This window comes from Megalobrama amblycephala, linkage group LG7 (assembly GCF_018812025.1).
Source record: "Megalobrama amblycephala isolate DHTTF-2021 linkage group LG7, ASM1881202v1, whole genome shotgun sequence".
In the NCBI taxonomy this organism is placed as follows: domain Eukaryota; kingdom Metazoa; phylum Chordata; class Actinopteri; order Cypriniformes; family Xenocyprididae; genus Megalobrama; species Megalobrama amblycephala.
In genome coordinates this window covers 41434626-41458749 of record NC_063050.1, presented here as the reverse complement: position 1 = coordinate 41458749, position 24124 = coordinate 41434626, and the positions used below count along the sequence as shown (strand labels likewise).

Here is a 24124-nt window from a genome sequence, read left to right as displayed (position 1 = left end):
CCTCTGTCTGTCAGTGGATCACCAGCTTCCTGACAGACAGGCAGCAGCTAGTGAGACTGGGAAAATTCTCATCCAGCACCCTCACCGTCAGCACCGGCGCCCCTCAGGGCTGTGTCCTCTCCCCACTGCTCTTCTCCCTGTACACCAACGACTGCACCTCTAAAGACCCCTCTGTCAAGCTCCTGAAGTTTGCGGATGACACCACACTGATCGGCCTCATCCAGGACAGTGACGAGTCTGCTTACAGACTGGAGGTTGAACATGGCTGTCTGGTGCAGTCTTAACAACCTGGAGCTCAACACGCTCAAGACAGTGGAGATGACCGTGGACTTCAGGAGAAACCCCCCTGCTCTTCTCCCACTCACCATCATGAACAGCACTGTGACTGCAGTGGAGTCATTCAGGTTCCTGGGCACCACCATCTCCCAGGACCTGAAGTGGGACAACCACATTGAGTCCATTGTGAAAAAGGCCCAGCAGAGGTTGTACTTCCTTCGCCAGCTGAGGAAGTTCAACCTGCCACAGGAGCTGCTGAAACAGTTTTACTCTGCCATCGTTGAATCCATCCTCTGCACTTCAATTACCGTCTGGTTCAGCTCAGCTACCAAATCTGATCTCAGCAGACTACAGAGGGTAGTCCGGTCTGCTGAGCGAATCATTGGCACAACCCTCCCCACTCTCCAAGAACTGTACTTATCCAGAGTGAGAAAAAGGGCAAAGAAGATCACTCTGGACCCCTCACATCCAGCACACTCCCTCTTTGAACTGTTGCCATCTGGTCAACGCTACAGAGCCCTGAGCACCAGAACGACCAGACACAGGAACAGTTTCTTCCCTCAAGCAATTAATCTCATGAACACTTGACAAACACAGAACACACAACACTATTACACTTTTTTATGTACTTAAAAACGCTTATTTATATTTCAAATTTGCACACATAACTGTGCATACAAATTGTCTATATTATATATTGTTTTTTGCTTTTTTTGCACTTTGTCTATCTTGTAAATTTGTATATTATTATTTTTATTCTCTTTATTATGTGTCTTGTCTTGTCGCTGTTACTCTGTTGTGCTGTGGAGCTTCTGTCACTAAAACAAATTCCTAGTATGTGTAAACAACATACCTGGCAATAAAGCTCTTTCTGATTTCTGATTCATTTTCAATACAAAATATTTTTCCAAAATGAAGTTTTAATTGTATTTTCTTTCTGTGAGCGTGGTGGTTGGAACATGTGTGATGTGGCCATGCTCATATATTAGACTGTCTCATTCTAGTGTTTAATGCTGAGGAGGGCTCTAGCCCTGTACTAGGGCTGCGTTACAGTTCCAGTCTTATGCCCTTCCCTAGCAAACTTTCCTCAGTCTCGTTGACTCAGATGTTTGTCACTGCTTACATTGCACAAGTGGCCACTACTGGTATATATATATATATATATATATATATATATATATGCTATATAAAGGATAAGGTAATTATTATCAAATTAAACATGGCACAATTCGACTTGCTGTGGAACAAATAATAGATTGATAAGACCAAAGATTGCCGTTTAATGTACTCAAATTGAATTATGTCTCAGGTTGAACGGCCTGGAGCTCGCATCTCCGAAAACATCTAAACAGATTGTAAAATAGGTGCTATTATTAAATATAAGTCACATAATTCAGGTCTAAACAGCTCCATTCTCACCTAAAAAACTATTAAAATTACAGTTCGTGGTACAAGAAGTAGTATTCTCAAATATTACGGTTGATCTGATCGGCCGCCATGACGGTCACTTCAAGCGGAGTGATACAAATGGTGAAAAGGTAGGACTGCTGTTATCACTGAAATATCACACGGCTATCAGCCAATCAGATGCGAGAACTAATTAGAATAGAGTTGTTTGTGGAGGGGGTAAATTAAAAATGATCTGCATAATCTGAACCGTCTGAAGTGTACATATGGGGTGCGTTCCACTTCCACTTCTCTAAGCACTTCCCTTCGGGAATCACTGCCACCATTTTGAAGTTAGTTCCACTTTGTCAAGTGTTTATGTGGATAGTACCTCGTCCCCTCGATTTTGACTGAGGGAGCGAGTCTACTCTTGTGTAAGATTTACGCTTCAAGCAACTCTATATCCCACAATTCAACTTGATTGTGATGTCACAGCAGATGCACGCTTAACTGTAGTGTATGATATATTTATTTTGAGAATTAATTGCATAATAGTGTATAATTTATTAATTATGTTGAGATTTAATCGCATAATAGCAACCTTATGTTCACAGTTAAAGTTTATACTATTGATTTTTTTATTTTTATTTTTTTTTCGTTTATGTAGTATAATTTTAAGAAGGATGTTGGCAAGAGAAGGGCATAAACATTTGGGGTGGAATGCAGCCTTGAAGTAGACTCACTCCCTCTGACAAAATCAAGGGGTCGAGGTCTGTCCATATAAACTTCACTCGTCCACTTCACAAGTGAAACGCACTTCAAAATGGCGGCGGGTTTTTCCCGAGGGGAAGTGCTTAGGGAAGTTTGAGTGTGTGTCTAAAAGCGAAGTGGAAAGCAGCCTAGGAAGGACATATCCTCACTAGGATGCAGTCTTCCATTTGAGAAGCACTTTATGGTTTCAAAGCATGTTCCCATTTGTTTCTATGGGGACTCATTGTTTGATTGATTCGTATCACCTGCTTCTTGTTATGCCAGTTGGTTTTCAGGTCTACCCTGCGGAACACCCATGCCAGATGGGTCCCCACAGGAAGTACATCTACCTGCTTGGCCCCCATTCATGGGAAAACTGAGAAAAAAATGAGACAGCATTTGACACCCTTGTCCTTAAGGTCCCCTAAGGGACCACCTACACTTGCCAGTACACCAGATGGGGCACCAGAACCCACCACATCCCCTAAGGAAGCACCTGTGTCCAACTCGTCCCAAGAGGATGCACCCATGCCCACTGCCTCCCCAGCAGAAGCACCAGTGCCCGCAGTGTCCCCTGGGGAATCACCAGTGCCAGCCAGGTCCCCTGAGAGAGCACCCAAATGTATTCGGAAGAGGCTATGTCCATAGAGCACTGGAGCTTCTGTATCAATCATTTTGACTTTTCAGGTTTATTAAAAAAAAATATTTGCAGGCACACTATGTACGTTTTCGCCAATAGAGGTCGCCTATTCAAAACAAAGGCATAGATTGATGATGCCAAGATTGAGAGTGGAATCATGGTAGTGGTCATCTTCACGTCACAACTGTTGGAAAAGAATCGGGACATGACTCGGACAGAAATCATGTTCATGGATGAGATCATGACTTTACTATAGTATGAAGAAGAGCAGTGCTGAGTGCTGTGGCAGCACAACGAGGCAGCTGGAGCGATTGTTAATGAGAGGCGAGCGTGACACTGTTCTAATGGTTTTTGGATGTTTTAATCCAAAATTCTTACATATTGTGCCTTTAACCATGTGTTTTGTCATTTTCAAATCTGCTAAGGAGTGACACAATTCTTGCAGCTCTACAACACATCTCTTTTTGATTCGTCCTCACCCTCTGCCTCACATCCACTGGACACATTTCTTTCTTGAACAAGTCTTCTGCTTCAAAAACACTTTTTTTTTTTTTTTTAAAAAATGGGCACTGGCACTCCTTTAAAAATCAAATGTTTCCTATTTTAGGTGAAGGAGGTGTACTGTCATGTGACATACAGCAGAGGGCACCATTGCATCATAATTTTGGAGACCAGACCAAATTTGAAGTGTAGTGGAAAACAGATTCCACTTTCCACTTTCTAATTTATTTTCTTATCAAAATGTATTTGTACAAATATTCTTTAATCAAATATTTTGTTGCATTGTATACAACATACAGTATATTCACTATTTTTTGTCTTGATAGTACATTGGTGCTGCCCTTAGTTTTACTTATTTAAATGTTATTTCCTGAAGAAAACCACAACAAATTCCTTGTGTGTTTGTGCACACCTGGCGAATAAAGCTCATTCTGATTCTAATTCTAAATGCATTAGCATTCTTTATGCCAGTCATTCACCAGCAGATGGCAAAATTTAGTTTGCTACAATTCTCAAAACTAAATTGAGGTCAAAAAAAGGTCAACAACAGCAGCTATAATTGTTAATAAGGACACTGGCTCAGATGTTTGCACATGTGGATTTGAAGCTCATATTTAGTGGAGTGAGGCCAAGATCAGATTATTTCATTGTCTCGTGGTTTTGAGCATAAGGTATGTCATTATTTATTAATGTGGATCTGGTATATGACTCTCATGTGTTCCTCCTGGAGTCACAGTCACACACACAAATGGGTGATGATGTCCTGTGGCTGTGACAGGTGGGTGAAGTCTTTTGAGTTCACAGTGCTGTCTTGCTGTCTTCCACATGGTCTGTTTTAGGGATTAAAATAAAATAGACATTCATAGAAACAACATTAGTCATCAAAATATTGCTCTCTTACAAACAACACTAAACACATTCACATAACTTTTCAGAGAAATAATAACACAAGCTAAATTTCTAAGAGAATCATTAGCATTAGTTTCTTGGGATTTCTACTAACTGCTAGCATTGTGCAAAATTGAACATACAGGCATTACAGGAGAAAATTTAATTGTGCATGATTGGAAATTATTATTAAATATTAAAATTTTCTTCCAACATCACATGTATGCATCACATTCGCCTCAGTCTCTTCGCTGACACTTTTGGCTCCTTGTTAAACAAGTACACAATTGAGTCTTGTTAAACCTTTTTAGTGAGAACATTTTGCCTGTAGTGGTCGCCACAACTGAGGGACAGTCTTTATTTTTGTAAATATTAGTCATTTTTAAAGTCATTTTTGCACAATAAGTATAGAAATTTTATGTTTCACTTTTTAGCTTGCCATTTATTTGTTTAGATTGTCTTTATATTGTCGTGCTTTTAAAATTTGTTTTGATTTTCATATTTTAAGAAAATCTGTAAAACAATAAAATCTATACATACAATGCTTTTGAAAATTTGTTGATGAAGGCATGGTAAAAGGTTTCCAATACAGTTTAAATGCAACCTTCACCTATGCTAAGAAAAAAAAAGGTTAATTTCTTTGCCTGTTTCTGTTGCATTTAAAAGCTAATTTACTTAAAATGTACAGTTTCCACTTATTGAAGTCCACCTTATTTAAAGGGATAGTTCACCCAAAAATAAAAATTTGATGTTTATCTGCTTACCCCCAGGGCATCTAAGATGTAGGTGACTTTGTTTCTTCAGTAGAACACAAATGATGATTTTTAACTGCAACCGTTGCAGTCTTTCAGTCTTATAATGCGAGTGAATGGAAACTCTATCAATAAGAGTCGAAAAAACTTGCATAGACAAATCCAAATTAAACCCTGCAGCTCGTGACGGCACATTGATGTCCTAAGACACGAAACGATCGGTTTATGCGAGAAACCGAACCGTATTTATATAATTTTTTTTTACCTCTAAAACACCACTATGTCCAACTGCGTTCAGCACTCGCTTAGTGAGGTCTGATCGCACTCTGACAATGGCAGTGATCTCTCACGCATATGCTGAACGCAGTTGGACATAGTGGTGCCCACTGGCTTTCAGATGGAGGAGCATTTACTACTGATCACAGAGCCGTGCTTCACTGACAAGCTGCGCACTGACAATCACAGCCTTTGCCAAATCGCATTCGGTTTAATTTCGATTAATTGTGCAGCCCTATTTTACATTATTGCAGCACCCCTCTTCCCAGTCTGTATCAAACGCTCTGTTTAGTTCCTGTTTCGATGAAGCCCCTCATTCTAAAATAAGAAATGTGCTCTGATTGGTTAGTTGGCCCAGTGAGTTGCGAATGGCGAACCACTTAGAATGTGTTCTGGAAATGTCAACCCCAAAACCATAACCGTTTCACCTGCTCAGGTGTAAATATTAACAATGGCGTCAATTTTGCAATACCAGTTCGAGCCTGATTCAGACCCTGAGACTGATTATGAACAAGAGGACCCGCTCTGGGGTGCGTTTCCCAAAAGCATCATTAGCCAACTAACATCGCAAGTTCTGTCGTTACTAACATAGTTCAATGATTTTGTGATTCCCGAAACCATAATTCAAACGAACATCTCAAACTTGTGTGGTTGGAATGACAGCTCTCGAGCTGTGGTTAGAAGCATGGTTTCTTGATTTTATGACGTGGACTTAATAAATTGTTATCTTGAGTAAAATAAGCAAACTGGCATTAAGTACAATGTATATCTTTTATTTAGAATACATACAAATGTCATTTACATATTTTAAAGTTTTTTTATGGATTGGAAAATTATGGATTTTTGAGAATTACCTTTCAGTGTGTAACATAGCTCTAAATGAATTAAAACATCCTGCAAAGTTTTAAATCTGAAAGTGCACCGTATATTAAGTTATTATCTCTCAAAAATAAGAGTAGACTCTGAATCAATTAAACGAGTCGTTTGTAAACGACGTCACATCGAAACATTACCATATTGCCCTCCCACTTATTGCACGCGAAGACGCCAGGGAAAACTTGAAACCTGGGGTGCGTTTCCCGAAAGCATCGTTGGTGAACCATGGTCGTAAGTCCCATTGAACTCTATTGGTAACGACGGAACTTGCGACCATAGTTCGCTTTGGGAAACGCACCCCCGAACCGTGTCCTGTGTGTTCCCGTCATTTTACGGACGACTGCTGCTTCAACATAAATGCGTTCAAAGAGGGATTCGCAGGCTGGTTTTTATTGAAGGATGGGACAATACCCAGTTTATTTGGACCGGCTCTTTTCCTCCTCCGAATCACAACCTGTAAGTACGATTAATAATTGTTGCCACATTTGACAGACTGACTGTTTTGTAGGAAAGAATGAATTATAATTCTCACAGAGAAAGTAATTTAAATTAGTTAAGTTTTTAAGGAGCCAAGATATAGAAAGGTTAAAAAAGGTATAATACGCTTGCAGGTCTCTGGCTAACCAGCTAACAGCAATATGTGTTCGCTCGCAATTGTCTAGAAATGTGTCAAATGTTTGTTGTTGTTATTACTTGGAGTTATGATAAAGAATAGAGCAACACGTTGGTGTACAACTGCAGTGCTTTATCAATACGTTCCTGTGTTGGGCTAACGCATATACCATGACTGTTTGTGTGTTTACCACCGAGCTGTGGGCTAGGTTCGCTAACATAAACACAAAACAACTTAATTCCTTTCTGAATCTTTATTTTTAGAATAGAGCGGAGCACCATAATTATTATAATACAATGTAAGTGATGCAAACACTGTATACTGTACTCCGTGTTAACCTGCAGAAGTCATTTGACCAATTACCGCAGATGAGGGGTTCGGCTAAATGAATCGTTGAACGAATCGTTTAATTGGGAGTCGTTGAGCAATTACGGTAAAAATAAATGCATATTATAAGACAATTAAAGTTTTTTGACCTTGTATGCTTTTAAATCTGTTGTTGGGGACTAACAAAAAAAAAAATAGGAACCTTTCAAATGCCATAATAGGGGCACTTTAATTTGTCAAGAGATTTTAAGCAACGTTTTTTGAAGAGTGCACATGTGCTCTAGTACGTAAGAACGAGCCTATGATTGAATCTGGAAATAAAGCAAAATAACTAAGAAAAATGAAAAGTAGTCATCAGATGCCATGTCTGTAATTTATAGCAAAAAATCTAGCATTAATTCGATCTCAAACTGATTCATTTAAATAAGTTATTACTCCACCACCTGCCATCATTAACCAACGTGGCTGAACGACAAGTTCGCGACAATACAGTTTCGGGAAACAGTCGTGACTAGCTTTGATTTGCTCAATGATGCATCGTACTATGGTAGTGAAGCAGCGAGTTATGTCGTTATACGGGAAACGCACCCCCGAGCGGGATTCAAACCGTGGTCTCCCGCGTGGGAGGTGGACGCTCTAACGAGGAAGATACCGCAACATCAGTTGCTAGAGCGCCTCTTGAGATCAGGGGAGTGAGGTTTACTCGCACAACTCTTACTGGCTTACGACAGTTACACTAGCATAGTTACAGGTTATGATCCTGACAAAAATGCTGCTCCATCTTTCATGAGAAGCTTTTGTGCATTGCCGGCATTGTACTCTCTAAGGTTCTGGATGCTGTCTTCAGTAAAATGTGCAGCCCACAGATAAAAATTGTTATAATGTTCAGAAACAGTGTTAAAAAATACATTTTTAAACACTCTTTTCTAGTTCGTCCGCCTTAAGAAGGCCAAACTAAAGGGTTTTGGAACCAGGGTGGAAAAAACAGTGTCTCGTCCCCCTTTTTTAAATTTAAATGGAATGTTTTCTGTTAAAATGAATACAGTATCTCCCTTTGGAGTGGACTTTGAGCTTTGTAACCTTGCAGATCTTTTTATGCAGCAACATTACACACTAACTAAAATTTTTAAGTTCATAAAAATGGTTGCAGTTTAAAAGTGTACATTTGGGGATATTTCACCCCAAAAATGAAAATTTTGTCATCATTTACTCACCCTCATGTCATTCCAAACTTGTATGACTTCCTTTCTTCCCATTAACTTTGGAGGCTTTCAAACATACATTCTTAAAGTTCAATGAGACAGATGTTTGAAACAGTAATGCCATTTCCATGTATGTATCTCTATATAGTTACATTGCCCAACAACATTTCATCTCTCTTTCCCCTCGCCTTCACTTTCCCTCACCAGGATCGTCTCATGCTCTGCATTACAGGAGCACATAGTTTTGCATGAATTTAATGCATAGTCTATTCATTGTAAATGTAAAAATCTTTTAAGTCTCCCTTTAGACCACCTGACAGTTGGGAGAGACAGTAATTAACTGCTTTCACGACTGGAGCCATTAGGAGCACAGCGCTGCATTAAAATTGCATCGTAATGGCTGGAGGCAGACAGGCTGCTTGAACAGTGGATACATCTGAGTTCTGCTGGGGGTAGAGTGCTGATGGGACATCACAAACTCACGTTTTTGAACTAAAGGCGAGGAGACAGCCAGCACTCTTTGAGATGTGTTAAGTTTTTTAGTTTCAGTCAGTCGCAAAAGGGGATGAGACCGTATGAGTGTCATTATAGAATCCTCTTCCTCTTGCTCACTCCCTATCGGGGGCATTGCTAGACCCTTTTTACTGGGGCGCGAGCCCAGCTTAGCTTAAATGAATAGTGCTCATAAACGGCTGTTGTGATTATGATTAATATTATCATTGAAGTAGAGGCTTGGACCCGGAAACAGAATTCAATACATGACTTAAAAAGGGGATTATACAGGTTTAAATGTTCAAAAGTACAAAGTAAAAGATGCACAATTTAAAATACTTCACAAAATTTACCCCGTACTGTAACTCTATCAAAATTCAGACATTGACTACATTTTTGTACTGTAGATGAGGAAGACTTGACTGTTATATAAATGATCAATCTACAACATTTTGGTCTGATGTTAGTTCCTTTTATTTGACCAAAGAAACATTTTATTTGACCCGTTGTTTTCCTTAGGTATTTTTTTTTTTTCAACCTTTGGGGCCCTTAGCATACGCACAAACTCTTAAAACATTGAACACACAATGCACCCTTTTATATGGTTGTATTTGTGGGGCTCTGTAACACAACCCTTTTCACCTACAGTAACCAAACTTCATACATTTTAAATCTCATTGAGCCAAACAACTTTCAAACTCTCAGTTATACGCCAGCCTAACAGGAAGTTGGCTATTATGGTTGTGTGAAAAATACATGCTCTGGAATTTGATATAGTGTGTGCTTTGAAATTGGCCTCTTATTTTTTACCCAATTTGCTTCATAACAATAATTTCAAGACACTGCAGATGTACACCTGTAAAAGGATTCTTGATATCTTGAATACTGATGTCATGGCAACGAGTCAAACTTTAATATTCTTTTGGGAGTTTTTGAGACTCATAGCATACTTCAAGTTGCATGAAACACTGGCAAAACCTTAGAAATTGGCGTGTATTTAGGCTATTAGTAGACCTACTAATAATGTTTTACTTATGATAGCTTAAGTTTTACTTATTTAAATTTAAGGTTAAAAATATTTTGAACATAGTTTTTCCCCCATCAATAAAAATTCCAGCAATGAAAACAAGCCACTGCTTTATTTGGCCAAGCAATGCACTGCACTGACTATAAAATTCCTCACTGCATCATCATTTGGAATGCAGCTCAGATAATCAAATTAGAGGACTAGAAGTAATTTTTGTATTACGCTGCCTGCGGCAATCAAATTATTAGAGGAAGAAACTTACTGTTGTATATAATTATTATTTCATGATGTATAATTATTATTTCATTTTTTTTTACATAATATTATAGCCTACACAGCAAAATCTCCAGAGTTAAATCAGCTCTGCTCAGAGTACATATGGTCCCTGTCTAAATAGTGTTAAAATAACACTAAAGCAGAGTTAAAGTCAATGAGATAATTAAGCAATTAATTAAGTGATGATTCCGCATTAGTGATGAACACCTGCTGTTAACAAGCAGAATCACTGAAGAAAAGAGAAACACAAGAACAACAACTGACTTTAGTCACAGCCTTATTAATTGCTTAATTAACTTAAACTCTGCTTCAGTGTTACTTTAACATTATTTAGAGAGGGACCATATGTACTCTGAGCAGAGTTGATTTAACTGGGGATTTTACTGTGTATGTAATTATTATTATTATTATTATTATTATTATTTGTATTATTATAGTATTAAGAGAGCTGCCTGAGAGTTTCCATCACGAATACCCTACATTTTCCTGAATGAAAAACAGGATAAAGCTTCTTTTAGTGCGGATAAATAATAATGAATGAGCGGATGAAAGAGGGTTCATACAGCGCAAGATGGAACGGGTGAATAAAGCAACATTACCGATGACGACCACAGGGTGGCAACACACACAACTCTGCAGTTAATCACATGTTCACAGGAGCTTTGAAGTTGCCTGTGGATGTCATGTACCAACATTGTGATGGGTGCACACATAGCCATAAAAGTGCAGACCCCGACACACGAAAGCCCCGACGAGAGAACAGAGGAAAGTTGTCCGGGGCGCACAACTTATCCAGACCTCAAGAAGAGATGAGATGCCACCGGAGAGGCGCGCCACCTGAACTGCACGGTTTATTTTGTTGACTGAGAAAAGTTTCATGAAGATATACAATGTTTATGAATGGGAGTTCTCTGAACAGCTCTGCACTGGACCCTAGCGAGCAAGCATTTCACCGGCCGCCCTGGGTCACTACTACTCTCGGGTGTTTCCTCATATTCACTATAGTGGTGGATATTTTAGGAAACCTGCTGGTGATTTTCTCCGTCTACAGAAACAAGAAACTTAGGAACGCAGGTGAGTTACGCGCGTGAGCTAGCACAGGTACATTCTCGTTTGACACGCTTGTCACATTTATTCCACATTAACAGCTTAAATGTGCTGTTTCGAAGCATGGAGACAGAAGATGATACAGCACTGACAGGCAGGATTCAAAAAGATGAGCGCGCACCTGTATCTGATATACGCGCATGTTTCCAGTGATATGTAGCCTACAATTCAGTGTTTTCCCTTAACGCTCGCTGATATACATAAGATTTTGTTTCAAATGCAGCCAAATTGAACTTTAAGCTACAAACGTGTGGGTGTTTTTACGCACGGCTGTTTGCAAAAGTGGCATCATGTCGAACATGAATACCAGCGCTCACAAATAAACGTTAGCCTATGTTTTGGTTGATTCCACACTAGGCTATATTCCAGTGCTTATGTTACAGTATAATTATAAATATGGAGTAATACAAATTAACGACATGTGCTTAATATCTAATTATTGAGCAACTTGTAAACATAATATTATGACTTTAAATGTAATATGGACACTGCTGCATATTTGGTCGAGTCCATCAAATACAAGGTACTCTAGAGATGCTTCAACCCATTCAGTGCCCATTCCGTTATGTTAATGAATTCTGCCATTAAACTTACCTCAATAATACTATATTAAAATGAAGCTGGGAGGTGGCATTAGTAAGATAATCATAACATATTCATATGGTAGACTATGATGTCGATTATAGACCGTGGTCTCAACTAAAGATGTGTATGTAGGCTACTGTGTACTATTGCAAAACAGCTAGATGTGATTTCAGCGATAATCCTACTACAGGTTTTGTCTAGTCTTTATCAAATTTGAGTGCCTTTCAGACCATGTCTGACAAAGTTATTATAGCTATACAAAACCATTTGCCTAACAGCAACAGTAGGTGATTTTAGCAGTGCTTCATGATTTGTGAAAACTTCTAAAGTATTTTTCTTTGGTAAGATGCCAAAGCTGGGGGTGGCATGGCACTGTGGTAAATAAAAAAAAAAATAATAAAAAAAACTGGAGCTGGTCAGTAAAAGGTTGCAGGTTTGAACCCCACAGAAGGTGATCCAAGGGACATCATCACTGAACCATGGAGCAAGGGACATAACCCCATACTGTTTGCTCCAGTCTAGTGATTCTCCCTAGTGTATACTTGTCTACATAAATGCTGCATTTAGATTTTTATTTTTTTCATTTTGTTTTTGATGACCTTTTACCATTCAGAACAATTGAAAAAGAAAGAAATCAATTCCACTAGACTATTCCTATTAGCTAAGTTTGAATTTATATATATATATGAAATTCAGATCTGAAGGGGTTAAATGAATTATTTCGGCACTTCATATCTGTGTACCTGTCAGCAGTTGTGTTTTGGGTCTTCGTTCTTTTGCTCTTTCATCTTTTGAGATTGCACGTATCTGAGTATTAAACGCTGAACTGAAGGCTGTTTGTCTCTACTAGGGAAAATGAACTCGTTCAGTGGATTTGATTGACATGCTGAGCCGGATATATGGCAGTTTATTTTGGCATTCATCTGTCCACATCAGTATGAAGTGCCATGGGATTGTGTTTCTTGTCCTGTCAATCATAGAGTTGGAAAATAAAATACGGCCAGGAAACTTGTCCAAATCAGATGAGCAGATGAGTGCTGGAAAACGTGACTCATATAGACTCGTTAGAAAAACATCGGACTCAATTTAATTAAGCTTTGACCCACATTGTCGAAACTGACATTTTTCCAAGGAGCTCTTTAAATGCGTGTTGGGAGCGCGGATATTTGGGACGTTAGAGAAGTGTATGAAAAGGGCGCGACGGATATCAGCGCGAACATGTTTGTTGTGCTCGCGTGCCAGAGGAGGCTGTTTCAGTGTTAAGTTCACGCGCTCCCCACTGTCAGTTCTCGTGCGCCTTTGCGCTGACCGACGCTAATCACAGAGATTGCAGCATGCGCGTCTGTACTTCGCCATGTGATTCATGCTTTCATTCATTTGGTAACAGTTTTAATCCCCTATTTCATTTCTAATCCACAAGAATCAAACGAATCAAATATACACGTGCTTATAGTCCATATAGCTACAGACAAATAACTAGAAGCCTATGATATGTTCACTTAAATTTAAATATATAAGAGAAATTATGCTCACACAAATGCTCATATTTGTTATTGTATTTAGTCCTTGAGTTAGGCCTATTGGGATAATGCGGTGCCAAGTCATTGTAAAAGTCACATCAAATACTACTACCACATTCAAAGACGCTATTACTAATATAATATCCAGTCATTATTTAACTGGTAGCCTGGATAGTATAGTTTAAGAGACCAATAAACCAACTGCAGATTGATATGATAGAATTTCTTGGTATTTAAACCCATTTTTTTTTCTTTTATATTCTTTAAGGAAGAGTGTTATTGACTGATATTGTTGGAAATGATTGGAGAGACAGAGAGTGGAAGACCAGGTAGTTGTCATAGAAAGACCAGAGAAAAGAGCATTCGAGAGATTGCGGACTTCCTTAAGGAAAAATATAAGAAAGGTTAGAGAGGCCATGACAAGATTAAAGAAAATCCTGACACAAACTTTAATGACCAGTTATATTTTGTTGTTTTTGAAAATGCGTAAAATGCTTATTTGGAAGTACCTTATGTGCCCACTCTGACTTTTCAATTTGCAATTAAATAAATGGTTGGGTTTCCAAGTTTTATGGGGAATTCCCATAGACATAACGATTTTTATACTGTACAAACTGTATATTCTATCCTCTAACCCTAACCCTAAACACAACCCTCACAGAAAACTTTGTGCATTTTTACTTTGTCAAAAAACATAATTCAGTATGATTTATATATGTATATTCATCCTTAGGACCACACACACACACACACACACACGCACATTTATATGCACGTAAACACAAAAAGCATGAAAAGCTTATGTTTGGGTGCAAATCTTAAGGTGCCCTTGAGAAAAATTGAATTATCTTGGCATAGTTAAATAACAAGAGTTCAGTACATGGAAATGACATACAGTGAGTCTCAAACTCCATTGTTTCCTCCTTCTTACATAAATCTCATTTGTTTAAAAGACCTCTGAAGAACAGGCGAATCTCAACATAACACCGACGTGTTACGTAACAGTCGGGGTGTACGCCCCCAATATTTGCATATGCCAGCCCATGTTCCCAACATTATGAAAGGCATTAGACAAGGGCAGGCATTAACATCTGGAGCAGCACAGCCGAATCATCAGACTAGGTAAACAAGCAAGGACAATAGCAAAAAATGACAGATGGAGCGATAATAACTGACATGATCCATGATATGATATTTTTAGTGATATTTGTAAACTGTCTTTCTAAATGTTTCGTTAGCATGTTGCTAATGTACTGTTAAATGTGGTTAAAGTTACCATCGTTTCTTACTGTATTCATGGAGACAATAGCCGTCGCTATTTTCATTTTTAAACACTTGCAGTCTGTATAATTCATAAACACAAATTCATTCTTTATAAATCTCTCCAACAGTGTAGCATTAGCCGTTAGACACAGAGCACAGCCTCAAATTCATTCAGAATCAAATGTAAACAATATAACAGTATACAATACTCACATAATCCGACGCATGCATGCCGCAAGCATGACGAAAACTTTGTAAAGATCCATTTGAGGGTTATATTAGCTGTGTAAACTTTGTTTAGGCACTGTTTAAGGCAAGCGCGAGCTCCGTGGGCAGAGAGCACGAGAATTAAAGGGGCTGCAGCATAAATCGGCTCATATTTAATGATGCCCCAAAATAGGCAGTTAAAAAAAAAAAAAAAAAAAAAAATCTATGGGGTATTTTGAGCTGAAACTTCACAGACACATTCAGGGGACACCGTAGACTTATATTACATCTTGTAAAAAAACGTTCGATGGCACCTTTAAGTTGATGAGTGCTTGTCTTGAATATTTGGCATCCTTGAAAAATAATGTAATTTGTGAAAAACATGTCAGTTTTTCCCCTTTAAGGACATGTCACATCAGCTCCTAACTTTACTTTTTTACTTTCTTTTTTTTTTTTGCTGATTAAACAGACAGCACATTTAAAACTGGCTCTTCCCTTGGCTGTTTTCATTTAGTGAAGATTGGCTCATTTAAAGGTGCTACTTGTATGTTGGAGTCACACCTGGATTTTGTCCAGCAGCCCAGAGGAAAACCAAGCAGAGCAGGACAAAACATGGTCGAAATTTTACTGTGGACCCCCACCTCCCCCCGGCCACTCTGCACCTGCTTGGCTTGCTTCACATCCGAAGAAATGCACAGAAATGCACAGACACACACACACACACACACACACACCACAAACAATTACCACAAAGTCCCTGTTGAAATTCAGAATGATCGAAGCAGCCACCACAACTGCTGGACATATGGCTGTCCTCTAGTGCCAGATGAACGAGTGACAGTGTGCTGGGGGAGGAGTGCTGTGCCGCTGCCTGTGTGATTGCAGTGCTCACCCATAATCTGGGACGTCTCTCTCTCTCGAGTCATTGTACGTGCAGCGGGCAATCGGAGCCTTGTTTTTAGGTCAGAGGAGGATGTGTGTGGTCACAGAGAGCTCTTACTGTATGCAACCCACAGGCTTTAGCACACAGCTCAGGTTTACACTAGAGTGTTTTTTTGTGGTATTTGTACAATTGGTGCTGCAATTCGCAAACACACTTTTACTTCTGTTGAGTGAAGAGAGTTGTGTGCAGCGGAGACGTGGAGTGCAGTACTAGGATGATTTTGAAACTTTTTTTTACAACCACAGTGTCAGTGCTCTTAATCAAATGAAAGCAAAGAAATTATATTTTTTGTTGGTCATTTGTCATACATGGGGTTTGGGGTCAGTAAGATTTTTTAAATTGTTTTTCAAAGAAGTCTCTTACGCTCACCAAAGCTGGATTTATTTGATTAAAAATATAGTAAAAACTGTAATATTGTGAAATATTATTACAATTTAAAATAACTGTGTTTTTTTTTTATGTTAGTGTATTAAAATGTAATTTGTTCTTGTTATGGCAAAGACTGCAGTCTTCAGTTTCACATGATCCTTCAGAAATCGAATAATATGATTTGGTGCTCAAGGAACATTTCTTATTATTTTCAATTTTGAAAACTGGTTGTTCTGGTAATATTTTTGTGGAAACCATAACACATTTTTTTTCAGGATTCTTTTATAATTAGAAAGTTCAAAAGAACAGTATTTATTTTAAATGGAAATATTTTGCAACAGTATATGCCCTTATATCCACTTGATCAATTCCTTATTGAATAAAAGTTTTCATTTCTTTAATAAAATTTCTTTCACTTTTTGAAATCACCTAATGTGTCCCCCACTTTATGAGAAAAAGGAATGGCATTAAGTTTAACTTAATTTTGCTTAATTGCAGACAGTCCAAGAAAAATAATTGTATTTGTTCACATAAAATGTATATCCGAGTAGGCTGGTTGCTTTGGCAGTGAGCGGGACCGACTAACACGTAAGTGGTAATCCCATAACTAAAACTGAAACCATAAAAAAAGTGTTACTTGAAATAAAATGAGAAAACTTATATATATATATATATATATATATATATATATATATATATATATAATTTTCACTAGATGTGAACCATTCTGGTGTTCTCACCATTAATCCTGATATAATTTGTTTGTCACAGATTATTCTCTGTTTGTATTGACTGACTCTTGTTTCCCATCCGTTTTATGCTCTTTGCTGGTTTGTGGCTTGGGTTTATGCAGACACCACATTGATTCATTCACATCACTGTTGCTGTACATCATGCTGTGTTGTTTATTATTGTATAATCGTGTTTATGTGGGTGGGTAGTGATGAGGCCTTTACTATACTGTAAGTGAATTGTGGGAAGGCTTTGTTGTCTCTAATAAGTGTAGCCAAGGAATTACTGCAGATGATCCCAATGATATCCTTTCCGAAGTCTTTCCAAAGTCTAAAAGGAATTCATTCACAGATGTTGTGTTTATAGTTCTCAGTGGATTGAAAAGGATTTACAGTGGTAGGTCACAACTGGTCGTGTGCTACTGAGTTTAAGGGAAAGAGTCAAAGACCCTAACAGCAGCCTACTTCCGTTTCATTACGATTTTAAGCTCTGTCCAGTGGAGAAATGTGTGGGACTGGCTTCAAAAAGACAATCTGAGATTTGAGATATGAGAGAAGTTTTTACACTCAACATGGACACAAGGACAATTGGTATTCTTGCTTGGTTTCTAGCCTATGTGTTTGTACTGGTCCTCAAAAGTTTTTGGACCACACTTAATGAGGAAGGAAATGTTTCACTTTGGAAGTTTTTATACTGTGTGTATTAATAACAAATATCACTTGGTTTGATATTTTGTTGTCTTAAGTAGGGATTTTAAAAATGGGGTCCAGGGTCAACTAGGATGTGCTAGGGAGTCCACAAAATTGCAAAATATTTTTACAGGGATGTCAAAGTTAAAGTGTAAACTATACAGTTTTTCATTATTTAAACATACACTGCCAGCCAAAAAAAATATTAATAATAGGCAAATACTTAAGAATCTATGAATGGATCATTATTACAGTTATTATTATGTTTCTAGCATGTTATATGTTTGGCAACGGTTCTTTTAACCCTTAAAGATGGAATGTGTAGCTTTTCATTTCAACCATGTAGGAAGACACATCATGCGATATTCCAGGATGACAATGTCAAGATTCACTGGTTAAAAGTGTGAAAGAATGGTTCAGAGTGCATGAATAATAATTTTCACTCATGAATTGGCACCAAAGAGTCCAGACTTTAATTTTATTGAAAGTCTTTGCGATGTGCTGAAGTAGAGTGCTCGACTCTTGCATAGTATTTTCTAAAATAAAATATTTTTTAGGGCCACTGTATCTATAATTTGCTAATTGTTATTAAAATCCCCATTCAATATCATGGTTGAGTTATCTAGGAATAAGAACTAACGTGTATCCATTAGGCCATAAAGCTGAACAAGGTAACTGTCCCATCTTGACTCTTTAAGCTTTTACAGGCGTATAGCGTGCTTCAAGAGAGAGTTAAAGTAAGAGTGCACTCTACTGTAAGAAACATCCTGTCGTTTTGTGTCCCCATGAGTCTGACCCCTCTGCACATTTTAGGTAAAACTTTTCTGTTCTTTCCTCATGTGTGCCCCACTAACCATATTCAAACCTTAAGCGTTTAAGAGAAAACTCAAATGTGATCTGAGTTCAGCTGAATTTTTTATCCACTTCTAGAAAAGATAGATGGAGTAGAAAGACTGAATGTTCTGTGTGAAACATTTATTGCTTTCCTAGATAGATTTTCAGCATTTAGTCTTTTGCCAATATCAAGTTAACAATATTAAGCAAGTTTTATTTTTGTAGTGGAGTGAAAAATGCAGATCTTGCTTTATCACTTGCTGTAATGTTGTTGTCTTTTACATGCAGTTATCCTTAGCATGTTCACATTTACTAATTAGCAGCATAAGGAATATCATAGTAGGAATCATAATCTCATCCATGTACTGAAATGTCACCATATCACTGCTGCTTTTTCTTTTTTTCGTAACATGCTTTTTTTTTTCTTTCTTTTTTTTCTGTGCTTACAGGCCCTTTTCCAGCTTGGATAGGGTTATATAGGGCATTCAATCTGTCACTGTCCTCTGTGTTTCTGTTCTGACCATTGTTAGCGATAACAAGCTGAGAGGCTGGTAAATTTCAGGAAGTTGGTGATGTGTGCTTCGGTTCTGTCACATCCTGCTGTGCTCAAGTGTGGATGTTTGTATACACGGCTGCATCTGTAACCCCCTGTAGAGATCAGGTGCTCTGTCTCGCACATGCAGATGAGTATGTGTACACACACAAACACACAAGAGCAATGCTTCCAATAAAGATCACAAGTTTTTCACTCAGGGACTGAATCCCAAAGCACATGTGTTAGAGAAGATTAGTTTTAAAAGTCATGTTACATTTATTATGTTACTCCTAAATGTGTAATTATTTATGTTACATTGTTGCTTTTTATGGAAAGTAGTGCATTACTTTTGCATTACTTTTCTCACCAACAGCTGACTAGATTCTTTCTTCTAGAACAGTAGATACAGATTAAACAGTAGAAACGGATTACTTTTTGACACAATAATAACTAAGTAGTCATTAGACATTATAGATTATTAGCAATAAAAACACAATATCCATTATAAATAGTTCACTAATAATAAATGCAAAGTTCTGTCATGAAACTCTAGATGGCGCAGGCTAATAGGTCCTTAACTCAATCTCAATCAGTAGCCAATGAGCTTGCTGCTCAACCTTCAAATACTTGGTTAGTATTTGCTATAGCAGTTGCAGCATGTTTTCAGAAAAGCTCCACCTGTATAGGTGTGTTACAGGTAATTCATGTATGCTTTTTCATGTAGGCTATGCCATTGTTTTGGTCTGTCTTAAGCTACACATTTCTCACTTCTGAATTGCTGTTATTCAAAAAGCTGAATGATTAACCAACAAAACATTAAATATGTGACTTTATTTGTGCTATTCTTAGAGGCTCAACAAGTACTGCCATTTATTGGTAGATCTGATATTACGGAATTATTTTGAAATATGTGAATATATAAACTATATTGACAAAAGTATTGGGACACCACTCCATATCATTGAATTCAGGTGTTCCAATCACTTCCATGGCCACAGGTGTATAAAATCAAGCACCTAGGCATGCAGACTGCTTCTACAAACATTTGTGAAAGAATGGGTCGCTCTCAGGACCTCAGAGAATTCAAGCGTGGTACCGTGATAGGTTGCCACCTGTGCAATAGGTCCATTCATGAAATTTCCTCACTACTTAATATTCCACAGTCAACTGTTAGTGGTATTATAACAAAGTGGAAGCAATTGGGAACAACAGCAACTCAGCCACAAAGTGGTAGACCACGTAAAATCACAGAGCGGGGTCAACGCATTCTGAGGCACACAGTGCGCAGAAGTCACCAACTTTCTGCAGAGTCAATAGCTACTTCAAACTTCGTGTGGCCTTCAGATTAGCTCAAGAACAAGTGCATAAAGAGTTTCATGGAATGGGTTTCCATGGCCGAGCAGCTGCATCCAAGCATTACATTACCAAGTGCAATGCAAAGCGTTTGATGCAGTGGTGTAAAGAACACCGCCACTGGACTCTAGAACAGAGGAGACGTTTTCTCTGGAGTGACAAATCACACTTCTCTGTCTGGCAATCTAATGGATGAGTCTGGGTTTGGTGGTTGCCAGGAGAACAGTACTTGCCTGACTGCACTGTGCCAAGTGTAAAGTTTGGTGGAGGGGGGATTATGGTGTGGGGTTGTTTTTCAGGGGTTGGGCTTGGCCCCTTAGTTCCAGTGAAAAGAACTCTTAATGCTTCAACATACCAAGACGTTTTGGACAATTTTATGCTTCCAACTTTGTGGGAACAGTTTAGGGATGGCCTCTTCCTGTTCCAACATGGCTGTGCACTAGTGCACAAAGCAAGGTCCATAAAGACATGGATGAGCGAGTTTGGTGTGGAGGAACTTGACTGGCCTGCACAGAGTCCTGACCTCAACCCGATAGAACTCCTTTGGGATAAATCAGAGTGGAGACTGTGAGCCAGGCCTTATCGCCAACATCACTGCCTGACCTCACAAATGCACCTCTAGAGGAATAAACACACTCCTAAACCTTGTGGACAGCCTTCCCAGAAGAGTTGAAGCTGTTATAGCTGCAAAGGGTGGGCCAACTCCATATTAAACCCTACGGATTAAGAATGGATGTCATTAAAGTTCATGTGCATGTAAAGGCAGGCGTCCCTAAAACTTTTGGCAATATAGTATATCTTTCAAACTGATTATTAGTCTGTCTATGTTGTGGACTACTGTCTCTTTAACATAGTACATCTGCAATAACTATCCTCTTTTATACATGCCACATTGCTTGCAGTGTATAAGTCTACAGCTTTGTTTATATATAATGGCAACAATCCAGTTGTTGTGTTTTGCTGGCTTGTAAAGCATAGGCTTAGTTGGAGTTTAAAGTTCGCATGAAATGGAAGTTGTGATAGTCTTTTCTTCCCCATGATACAAATATCAAAGGAAAACAGCTTCTCAAACAAGAAAAAAACCTCTTGGATTTCATCAAAAATATCTTAACTTGTGTTCTGAAGATGAACCAAGGTCTTGCGGGTTTGGAACGACATGAGGGTGAGTACTTAATGCCAGAAATTTTTTTTTTTTTTTTGGTGAACTAACCCTTTAATAAGCACTAATTAGAAGTTTGAGGCAAAAGTCATAGTTAATAGTTAGTTAATAGTGACAGCTGTATTAAGTTTAGGATTAAATGAGCATGCCAACTTGTGAAAGTTAATTAAATAACTCTAGAGTCAAGTTCTCTGACCCATAGTTTTTTTTAACGGTCTACTCCACATCGATAAGATCATTTTTTTCTGTTATGTTGTTAATGTTGTTTTTGAGCAATTTGCAGCTTGCTGCGATTGGGCTTCCTGCTTGCTACGATTAAGCGGTAACTTCCTTACGATATCAAGGAATGAAGTGTGTGTCTCTGGTGTGGTGTGAGTGGAGCTAATGGAGCATTATGTGTGAGTTTGTGAGCAAGCGTGTGTGTTTGTGCTAATGGATAGGCGGTAGTGTGTTGAGAACTGTGTGTATGCACATGTGAATACATGTGTATAGAGCAGAAGTAGTGTGATGACTGAAAGGAGTTGCGTGTGTGCATGTAGCTGCTAGAGGTGAGAGTCAGTGACCCGAAAAGCAGTGAACATGAAAGGCACTGAAATCACTCATGCCTGCTGTGAGCATCGCAAAACATGTTCTTTAAAAGGCACAACACACGTAACACATAACCCGATGTGTTTGTGCGAAGATGCTTTTCGGATGCACACTTGTTTGCTTGTCCTCAGGACCCCTCTCTCAGTCTTTTGGGTTGCATTCCCCCCACCCCTTCCATCTGTTTCTCTCCGCCTCTTTTTCTGATTTTACCTCTTTGTGACCCCCTTCTCCCTCCCATTCGTTCTTTCGCACAGACATATTTTGGTTGGGGTGTACTCATTCTTTGTGACATCTTTGTCTGTGTGCATCACTCTCAGTCTGTGCCCCCCTGCTGCTGGAGGAAGCTAATGTTTACACACATACACATACACACTTGTACCTGTAGAGGAGTTCTGCTAATAGTGTTTTCCATCAGCACAATCACACAAACAGGTAGTTTAATTCAGCTAATATTCAGGGCTTATTTTGCATGATTCAATAGTACATGTTGCTCTGAATATAAAAGTATGTTCATTTTCATAAAAATGTTCTGAATTTAATTCACCTTTAGAAAAAAATCTTAAAGGCATAGTTCATCTAAAATTAAATTTGTCATCATTTATTCAACCTCATGCAGTTCTATGCCCATATGACTTTTTTTTTTCTTCTGCAGACTAACTTTATAAAGTAGTCATGATAAAACAGAAGTAGCAACAGATCTTTTCTTCTGTATTGTGATGTATATCCAAGTGAAATGGATTATTGAAAAAACAAACAAACAAAAAAACAATGGTAGGACAGTTTATTCTATCCATCAGTTGTTGATTGGATGGAGGCAGATGTGAAAGACAGGGCTGGTTGTAAAGCAGGGGCAGGGTTTAAGTAGATTAATGATTGGAGAAGTCCAGCAAATGTCACCAGTCTGTCGTTTCAGTATGCATGGATAAGTCGTTCACAGTAAGATCAATAACATGCTCGAGAAAATAGATTCAGGAATTCAATGATGTTCACCAGAATTTTACTGTTAAAATTGCTTAAATATTATTTGTTTTTCAGAGACTGTCCTCCAAAAAAAAGCACCTTATTATGACCTATATTTACGTTTTAAAGTCATGCACCCTCTTGCTGGCATAAAAATAATGACAGTGACGTGTTACGCATGAGCGTCGTTACCAATCAAAATGCGTGTTCATTTAAATGCAATGTCTGGACTTTTTACACCATTTCTCCTATTTCCATTTAGCAAAACTCATTTTTTATTAAAGACTACACCCACCCCATCCCTAAACCTAACCTTAGTGATTTATAGTGCATATACACTTTATGAGCACATGTGTTCCCTGGGATCGAACCCACAATCGCATGATCACATGATTGCATATTGTTGTTGCAATGCTCTGCCAATTGAGCTACGCGAAACCTGAAATATGACGCAGATTAAAGGGAACAATGCATTAAAATTAAAGTGTCCTGTTGTCGTTAGGGGCGCAACTTTAGCAAACGCTACTCTGGGTCGTATTTCATGAATTAAAATGAAAGTGTCCTGTTGTCGATAGGGGCGCCACTTCAGTAAACGCTCCTATGGGTCGTATTTCAGGGAAATGACAAATGACCTATATGGTCGTATTGGTTGGAGAACATGTTGGTTTTTCAGCACATCCAATCAGAACACTTGGAAAATGATCTGCGTGATACATTTACTTTTTTTCACATTTACCATTGTTTAGTGAATTTTCACAAGCAAAATTCAGTCAGCTCAACTGGAATCCATGCGATTGAATTTCATGTGAGGGGAAAAGATTTCCCCATGCAGTTTTTCGCACCGGGTTCAAGATGGTCATGTAGATTTCTCTGCATTGACCAACAGAAAGCCTTTTGGTTTGAAAGTGACTTCTACTGTATGTGAGCTGTGCTTCATAATTCGCTGCACTATTAACAATAGACAATGAACTTTTTGCCTGCGAAATTTAATTAAAGTG

General features: G+C 38.4%; 1 protein-coding gene across 1 annotated transcript in view; it reads left to right on the top strand.

The window, feature by feature from the left end:
* The first annotated feature begins 10757 nt into the window (after positions 1-10757).
* Positions 10758-24124, top strand: part of mtnr1aa (melatonin receptor 1A a) — a 55223-nt gene continuing 41856 nt past the window's right edge. The window contains exon 1 of the mRNA XM_048197488.1: positions 10758-11356. Within this exon, the coding sequence (XP_048053445.1) occupies positions 11173-11356 (184 nt within the window). The 5' untranslated portion in view covers positions 10758-11172. The remainder of the gene's footprint in view (positions 11357-24124) is intronic.